Source organism: Caenorhabditis briggsae (genome assembly GCF_000004555.2).
Source record: "Caenorhabditis briggsae complete genome, chrV, whole genome shotgun sequence".
NCBI lineage: Eukaryota > Metazoa > Nematoda > Chromadorea > Rhabditida > Rhabditidae > Caenorhabditis > Caenorhabditis briggsae.
Genome location: NC_013488.2, coordinates 9861589 through 9871360, shown reverse-complemented (window position 1 = coordinate 9871360; position 9772 = coordinate 9861589). Strand labels below are relative to the sequence as shown.

The window sequence follows — 9772 nt, the reverse complement described above, 5'->3', positions numbered from 1 at the left end:
ATACGGAGAAATACGAAATAATGTGCTGTGGTTTTCTGAAAACGGGTCGCGTGCGGTCCGTATACGGTTCCTATTTCAACCGCGCGCGAACGCTGAGCGTCCGTAACGGATTGTTCGCGAATCATCTGTGTAAATAAAAGCAGTGAAAATGGATAGGCTACGTGTCTCTGGAGTGTTGAGAAGAATAGCATCTGGTTTTTGGTGGATGAGAACTGCAGTTGGGAGCTCGTTACATTTTGAAATCACTATTGGAATGATGTTAAAAAGACTACCAAAGAATTCAGGATTTTTTTTTGAGAAAAAGACGCTTTCGAATTTTTCACCTAGAGGTTGTCAACACATGGGAACGGAAAAAATACAAGTAGACAAAAAACGTTTCATAGAAGAACCAACAAACGAAGTAAAATTATATCTTTACTCATAAGAGTCTCGAGGTAAGATACATATTTTTTGAAAGTCAAAAAGTAAAAAAAAATAAGGGAGAGCAAACAGCATCAACTGTAATAATAAGATCAACTCTTTAAGGTTTTCTCACGACATTTTAACAGAAATGAACCCTGTCAAATCCTATGACTAAACTAGATACTGGATAGGCATGCAATTCAAATTTCCAAAGCTTGTAACGGGTTGAAAAATTATCACCCATTTACTGCTACTTTTGAAAAAAATTAGCAACTCAGATCTTGGCTTTATATTCAATGACCTTCCAGTTCTACGGTATTCTAGAATGATCCTATGGGAACTTGTCTGTATAATCAATAGCTCACTTTAAAGCAATCGAATCCACACAAGCTGTCTACCTGAATCGCATTGTTGTTGAATGGAAAAAGAACAACATGACACTCAATTACAACAAAATACGCCCACCTCTTCTTCTCATTTTTCTGTTCTAAAACTTGTTATGAAATCAAAATAGTCAGTTATCGGATAGCCTAGTTGAACGGAGCAGCTAACGCTCACATCCAATAAAGTGGATTTTGAAAGAGTAAAGAGGAAAACGATAGGAAAACAACAGATAGACATTACAGAGGAAAACAAAATAAGGGGTGTTGGTTGCCTGGGGAACCCGCAACAAGATCTCCTCAGCAGGTTTTGTGTGTTTATGTTGGTTAAATGGAAAATTCAAGATAACACGTTTGGAAGCCAGAGTAGAAATTCGGTTGGGTGGAAAATTCGAACTTAATCACCCACTGAAAATGAGTTCATTCTAATCTACAGCAAGAAGAAACGAGTATTTCGAAATCTAGAAGACTTTTGTTTTCGAACCTTGCCAAAAAATTTAATTAAGATCCGAAAGAACAGCTGAAAACGAGTTACAGACTCCTTTTTGATTATTCTTAGAATTGGAGAAAAGTTCCGTATTCGTCATCACATCAACGTCGTTTTGATTTAGTGCCAAAGAAATTTCAAAAATTAAAGAAAGTCTTCAAGGACTCAGAAACAGGTGAAGTAAGCTACTTTTATAATGACTAAGTCTGCGGATCATATGAATCATTGATCTAAACAAGATGTAAAATAACAATTAGGTTGAGAGTGCGAATCGAAGTAAGGAATTTGCTCTGACAATCAACACCTCGTAAATCCAGATTTTGGTGAAACATTCAGGACATGTTAAAAAATACCCTATTTAGACACCTCTCAAAATGTTTGAATCCGCTCGCTCGTTTCAGCAGAATTACATCAGTTTCGGTAACAAAAATAACCCTTTCAGTGCAAAACAGCGATTTCCAAAGACGAATTTCTCGACTTCTAGGAGTTTCCAGAACATTATTTGTTGTGTTATACTTAAAATTGAAAACATTTCATATTTCAGACATTCTCTCAAAAACTTTTTGTTTTGATTTTGGAATGAATCTGGAAAATAGTGGAAAAATTCCAAAAAAAAACCTTTTTTGAGAAATTGACTGAAACATGAAAGTACAGCAAAATTCATGTTCTGGATCCTAGAAGTCAAGAAAATCATCTTTAAAATTGCTGTTTCGCACTAAAACGGCGTTTTTTAGTACTGAAACTGATACCGTAAACACTCTAATAGAACGCCACCTGGACCGTCCACTTTGAGCCTATATATCTTACTTCTTTTGAAAGATATCAAAAAGTTGTCAACTGATAAAATGTTTATCTTGATATCAGCAACATGTTTATTGTTAACCACTTTTTGATATCTCCCACAGAAAATAAGATACATGGGCTCCAATTTGACGAATCGGGCGACGTTCTATTAGAGTGTTTGGCTCCGCGTCACTTCGAAACCGGTCTTTTCGAAACAGTGGCAATGCAGGCGAATGGATAAATTTCAGACTACAAACACAACTTTAGGGTTTTCAAATATGCTTTTTCTGGTATAACACATTCTGAAATTAGGAAGAATCCAAAATTTGTTGTTCTCAAAAGTCGAAAAATTCTTAAAATTCTTGATTTTCAGAGTCTGTTCTACCAGAAATAGCGTATTTGAAAATCCTAAAGTTGTTTTTACAGTTTGAAATTTATCCATTCACCTGCATTACCACGGTCTTGAACCGGTTTCGAAGTGACTGGTTTCGAAGTGACGCGGTGCCAAGTGTTTGTGGTAACTCTGCGGAAACTGGCGACCGGATTCTAAAATTTTAAGAGGTGTCTAGATAGACTGTTTTCAACCTATTCTGAGATTTTGTTTTAAATCTGGGTTTACGAAGTGTTGAGGTTCTCTTGTTAGTCAAATGCTCTGTAAAAATTTAATTATGACGAGCAGAATTTCCCGAAAAGGAATATTAAAATAGTTCCGAAGTTTGTGTCACCAAATGAAACGAGGAAGATAATTTGGGTCTTATTCTGTTACTTTTTTCATAACAATAAAACTTTTAAAAAATAATCAAAGTGCACCCATTTCATCATTTCTTCCCGTTTCCCCGCGCAATTTAGTGACAAGAAGACAGAAATGGAATATACGGTGCGCGTCATAATGATAGAACCACCCCATATTTTGAGGTTTTCAGAAAAAACTAAAAATTTTGGAGAAAACCCGCTAATGCCATTCGATTCAGCACCCCAAAAAAACATTTGGGTCTCCTGCATCAAGTGCAAGTGGCGTGTTTTAAGACTACAGTAACCAAAAGTCTCTCTGAACACCGCGTCATAATGATAGAACCACCCTGGAAAACGTAAAATCGTATGTTTATTTGAGAAACAAATTGAGAATTTTTTGTTGGAACTCGTTAAAATAGTCATGAAACATAAAAATATTTTCAGACATTTCCTTCATTTTTTGGGTTTCCAGAATAAATCTTGAATAACTTTGCTCCTGGATAAAATTTTGAGCTGAAATTCATAGTAAATATCTTGTGAAAGCTTTTAGTCATTCTGCAATTGTTCAAGGCATTCATGAGCTCTGGTAGCTCATAATTGAGATTGAGCTTTGAACTGAAAAAATGCCAAAAATAAAATGTTTTCAAAGAAGTGTAAAACGTCCAAAAGATGTTCTAAGTTAGCAAAATCGTTTTCTAAGTTATGATTTTGTACAGAAAAATAATTTTTACTGGACAAATTCAGTTTTTAAAAGAAAATCAGAACCACCGAAATTCAAGGCTCGTTTTCTAAATTTTGGTTTTCCTTAACTTACAAACGACGACTCAGAATAGCATGAAAACAACTAGTAGACACTCCAGACCACTGAACAAATATTTCTTATCAATTTCAGCTCAAAATTTTATCCGGGAGCAAAGTTATTCAAGATTTATTCTGGAAACCCAAAAAATTACGGAAATGTCTGAAAACAACTTTTTCTAAAAATTGAATAGAGACATCAATTCTTGTACAGACTGCCAAAATAGATTCTTTCATGACTATTCTAACGAGTTCCAACAAAAAATCTCAATTTGTTTCTCAAATAAACATGAGATTTTACGTTTTCCAGGGTGGTTCTATCATTATGACGCGGTGTGCAGAGAGACTTTTGGTTACTGTAGTCCTAAAACACGCGACTGGCACTTGATCCAGGAGACCCAAAGGTTTTTTGGGGTGCTGAATTGAATGGCATTAGCGGTTTTTCTCCAAAATTTTTAGTTTTTCTGAAAACCTCAAAACATGGGATGGTTCTCTCATTATGACGCGCAACTTCCGTTCTATTTTGAATTTATCAAACTCTCATGTGATTCGGTATACATCGTCCTCTTTTGATTTCACATAAGAACAAAGACTAATTGATTCATGACTTTAAACTTTACATTTTTAATCTGCATTAAAACCCGATGATGTTTTCTTTTCAGTAATTCAAAACGTCCACGTGCTATTCGGCACGCTTCGAACGACAAATACTCAATTAAAACCTAGAAGAGTGTAAACTGTGAAGGTCAATTGGTCAGACAATTTTAAAGGAGGCCAGACACCAAAAAAAAGTTTTCCTGATAATTTGCATAGAGTACCCCCATGAGGGGTTGAACTCATGACAGGCAGCTCTGGGGTACAGCGCCGCTACCGGCTGAGCTACGGGGGGGCGCGAAGGCGCCTGACGACCGATGGTCTACATAAGCGCGGCGCGATTTCTTCCCCCAAACTGTCCCCCGAAATTTTTGCTGTCTCGCCTCCTTTAAAAACGATTTAGAGAATTCGTCACTGTTTTTTGAATGTTTTCCTAATCGTTTTCTCGCTGAAAAGATTGAAAACTTCTTTTCTGAAAACCTATCAAAATAGGGTATTACAACGCATGAGTCATTTTTCTAGAACTTTCTGAAGGTCAAAAAATGATTTGTTTGGTTTCGGTTGAAAGGTGTGAGAACTGGGCAAGCCTAGAGAAAAATTGGTAGACATTCAGCAATCGAATCACAGATAGCAAAAATATGATCACTGTTAGACTAGCTTGTTATTTTTCGATTCGGAGCAACCGAGCAAATGAAATAAAGAAAATTAGGTTAAGAGGTTCTTAAGAAAGAAGAAGGAAGAGTAAATGTAATGAAAAGGTCGAATTACATATTCAAAAGAAGAAGACACCCACTGAGAAATAATATACTATAGAGTTATCCGGTTTGATATACAAGCTTAGAACTGGATTTCCGGAGAAATCCAAACAGTGAAAAATCAAAAATTTTTGAATTTTCGAGAAGTTTGGGCTTGTAGTTGGAAAAAAGTGAGTTGCGAATTTTCACCTGTTGCTAGCAACAAAAATTCGAAAATTCAAGATAGCAACCGAGATGAAATTATATACATGGAAGGTTTGGGGGGGGGAGAAAAAATAAAGCAGAATCACATATCTCTTCAGAAAGGCTGAGTTACTGTAACTCCTCTCTAATAGAAGCCTACCCAAACAGTCAACTTTGAACTCAATGATCTCGATTTCTGTGAAAGATAGCAAAAATTTGTCAACTGATAAGTTGCTTGTCATAATATCACCACTATTTTAACAGGTGGTCTTCTATTAGAGGAATTACGTTTAGGCATCTAAAATTTTATTGGGGGAATATTTTTTCTTTCTAATTGAAGATATCATTGATTTTTGAATACAATTAAACTTCGTGAAGTGCTCCAATCGCTCCAGGAAAACCTGAATTTAAATTTTTATGAAAGATTGTAAGACTTTAATATGCGTTCTGGACAACAATTTTCAAAAAATAAATCTGTTGAAAAACTGGAAAAACTATCAATTCGCATGCAAATTAGAACTTTTAAGGTTCTGTTTGCTTGGCACTTACCGTAATACCTGTCACACACCGTAAGCACTCAACGTAAGGCCCTCTACCTTTTAACCCTCATTTATCTCAGCTCCTGTTAAAGATATAGAAAAGTTGTCAACTGATAAATTGTTTGTCATAATATTAGAAGTGTTTTGTCAGTTGATTGACACATTTTTGATATCTTGCATAGGAGATAAGAAAAATCCACTCAAACTTTACTGTGTTTGAACTTTTATACACCATCCTTACAGAAAAATCAGTTTTTTTTCTTTTTATTTTATTCCAGAAATTGATTTTTTGTCTTTCACCAAACACCCTTACTGTCACCTCATTCCCGATATACCTGATCCCAACCCTTGATAAATGTTTTATTGCAACAGTTCTACCGTCCCGATTCTATAGATCTAATCCTCTCCTGTCTCCATTCTCCTTCTACAGTCATAATCCATTTTTTCTAGAATAACCCGTCATCTTTTCTTCCATCATCTCAACAAGTCACTCAATGAGGCGTGTCTTCTTTTCTGACCATTCTGCCTCCGTCTAATATCATCTCAGTCGGTTTTCTTTCGTTTTCTTTCGTTCTCTCCACCTTGTTTCCTTGATTTCCGAATTCGTCGAATTGGTAATTTTCTTCAAAGTCTCGTACATAAATTGATCTATTTTTGCTTCTGTGAAATATTCTTGAATTCTCATTTTACAGAATCATGAATTTCTTGCCAGCTTTATTATTCGTGCTTGCCTTTGGAACAACTTCTGCTCAATTCTATGGAGGTACATCATTTCCGTGTTCATTATTTTTTTTAAAGGGGGACTCCGACCAGAAATTTTTATTGCATTAAAATGTGTTAAAATTTATCTATTTTTCAAATATTATTGCGAAAAAATTCAAAGAAAATCCGAAATCCCCGAAAAACGGCGTTGAAAAGGAAGAAAATTCAAAAAAAGGTGCCGCCGGGGGACGAGGATTTTCAGTGAGAAACCTAGTCCACGGCCCATGACAGCCTTTTTTCAATGCAATAAAAATTTTTGGTCGGAGTCCCCCTTTAAAGTTTAATGTTCTAGGTATGCCATATGGAGGATACGGTTATGGCGGATACCCACCACCAATGTACGGTGGATACGGTGGTGGATATGGATACAGGCCGTATGGATACGGAGGCTATGGATCACCATATGGTGGATATGGAGGCTATGGGTATCGTCCAAATCCAGTTGGAGGAATGCTCCGAGGAGCATTGTTGGGAGCTGCAATGGGTGCGATGATTGGAAAGAAGTAAAATTTTTGATTTTTCAAACATTCACTAAACGAATCTCAATTTTTGTAAATATTTTTTGAATAAATCTTCTGGTTTTTCTGATTTTGATGAAAATCCTAAAAAAAGTTTGCTGTCCGCAGGATTTGAACCTGCGCCCTGCAGAGGACTGCGACCTGCAGGTGAACGCAGCGCCTTCACAGGTCCTGGGCGCGCATACGCATAATGGATGGGCGACGGAGGACGCGCCGATGAATTGGGTACAGGGAAAGGACGCCGGTATGGGGCATATACGGGGCATATGGGGCACACCGCCGCCGCAAAGCATCTCCTCGCCTGGTTTGCTGGCACTCGATGAAATGAACTAAAACGTTGGTTGGGGGTTCCTAGAAGTATCAGTTAAGTTCTATTATGATGTGATTTTGTTCAGGTCTTCCGATTTCGTACTTTTCCTTTATTATTCCATATTTTTTTATATTTTGAACGACATATCACTGATTTTTCGAAACTCAATGTTTTGGTTTTGAAAAAGACTTATGGCAGTTTCCATTTAAATTTGATATGCAATCAAAAACAGAAGAAAATGGGAAAAAATTCGCTAAAAATTTTTTTTTCATTTGTTCAAAAAATGTCTCACTTTCACTTTTTTGAAATTGCATGAAAAATTGAAAATTTTTATAATTTAAACTTTGTAATTATTGTATACTTACCAACTTACCTTTTACTCCACCTGAAAATACGATTTTTACAATAATTACAAAGTGAAATCAAAAAATCTAAATATCACCTATTTTGGCGAAAAACATAGCAATTAACGAGTGAAAGACACGTTTCTGCAAGAATTCAGCGATTTTTTATTCTGCCATAACTCTTTTTCACAAAAAACATCGAAGGAATAATCGAAAAACCAGAAATGTAGGCTCGAATTGACGAAAAATTGGCAAAGTTGCCGGTGTGGATTTACGGTAAACAATGGGCGCATCCGGGATTTCGGAGTGTTGTAGTCGGCCTACCGTATCAGACCCATATCGCACACATCGCCCACCCACCCAGAATCCATCTAGGATACGCGCGCATTCGGAACACTCGATTCAGCCTCTCCCGCATCGCACACATATGAGACTCATCGCAGCTCGTTGTTCGCGATATGTGTCAAACGGACTTCTAGAGGATCGCATATGGATCGGGTCCTTTATGCGCATCATCGCCCAGGACCTGTGTTAGACCACTCGGCCAGAACAGCACATTTGAAGTATGGACGGAAATGCCTCTAGGCGCACAGGGGGAAACGCAGAAGAGAAATCGAGGAGAAAAATTTTTGGAAAACAGATACCCGCACTATTTCACATTATCAAACAGTTGTGTACAGGTTGTTTCCGAAAAATTTGTCATGATAACATAATGAAATATAGAGACGAAACCTGGAGTAAACAAAGTTAAATGGTGTTAAATTTTAAATTTGCATATTTTCATGTTTTTCTGATATTTCAATGTTTATTCTGATATTTCAATGTAATAGATCAAATGAACAAAAAATCCAAAATAATACAACTTTTAAAATCCCTAGAATCCTAAGAAATTTTCTCAGACGATAGTCCAAATGAACGGCAGAACTTGTTTTTGATCATGAAGATGAACGATGTCTAGTAACAATTCAAGGGTCAAATTAGCAAAAATTAACGAACACAAAAACAAAGATGGAAAAGTTAACTTTTGTTTACTACTACTTTAACTTTTTAAATTGGTAAATAAAGTTTTATTTAAATTCTTGAAAAAATAAGGCCCATATTTTTCACTCGTTTAGAATCCTCAAAAATAATATGAACAATTCGCGCTTGATATACCGAAACCAAACTATAAGTTGATTTCCTGCATAAAATTCGAATGAACGAATCACTTCTTGCACTTTCGCCCACTCCAGTGGGCGGAGTCGTAGCACACACAAAGTATAGCGGGCGGCGGAACCCGGGAGATGTCGGCTGCTGCGCGTGGTTAGGTCCGGCGCCCGCGTTGCTTTCATCGAGACCATACTATACAGAATCATTTCTGCAGTATGTATCTCGTAATTCCCATCAAATTGGTAGAGATGCCATCCGCGATGAGTGGGAGACGGGCAAACCGCGAGCGTGAAACAGTTCTTCGGAACTTGATGACCGCACGGAGCCGATTCATTTTGGAGCCGTAGTGGCTTGCTCTTCTGAGCGGATATAAATGAAACAAACGAATACTATTGTCAATTCAAAAAGATCGCACCGGTGAACACACAAACAAACAAGTAAACAAGAGGGCGGAGCGATCCGCCCCTTTTCGCAAAGGCGCCGCGCAGTTTTTCGACGGTATTTTAGCGATGCCGTTTTTTGGTAATGTTTCATCGAATTTCTTCCGAATTGAAGGAAATTCGTCGATTTTGTGAAGGAATATATAACTTTGTTTTAATAAAAACTGAGAAACACAATTGGGAAACACTATTCTTTGATTCAGGGTGAAAATGAAAAGAGCAAGATCGTGACGTATCGAATCCTGCAATGATGAAAATAAGAAGTAGAAAAGCTTCGAGATCACATACAGGGTGGCTTTTAATTATTGCAACGCATTCAAAATGAGCGTATCTCAAGAAGTATAAAACAAAATCCGATCTAACTCAAGCGAATATTTATTCGTATGTATGAAAATAGAAAACAGAAGAAATTATTCGATTCTGCCACCTTTCGCGGCGATGACAGCTCGAAGACGTCTTGGGTACGCGTCGACTGTGGCACGGAGGTATTCCACCGACAATTTGTCCCATTCCTCCACCAATTTCTTCTTCAATGCCTCAACACTCGAATGGGGTCTTGCACAGACCTTATTTTGAAGAACTCCCCAGATGGAGAA

The 9772-nt window shown here is 37.1% G+C and overlaps 1 protein-coding gene across 1 annotated transcript; it reads left to right on the top strand.

The window, feature by feature from the left end:
• Positions 1-6349: 6349 nt before the first annotated feature.
• Positions 6350-6922, top strand: CBG23128 (the record flags this gene model as incomplete). Its single annotated transcript, XM_002636417.2, has 2 exons — positions 6350-6416; positions 6708-6922. The coding sequence occupies 2 exons, from the start codon at positions 6350-6352 to the stop codon at positions 6920-6922; spliced, it is 282 nt and encodes a 93-aa protein (XP_002636463.2).
• Positions 6923-9772: the final 2850 nt, after the last annotated feature.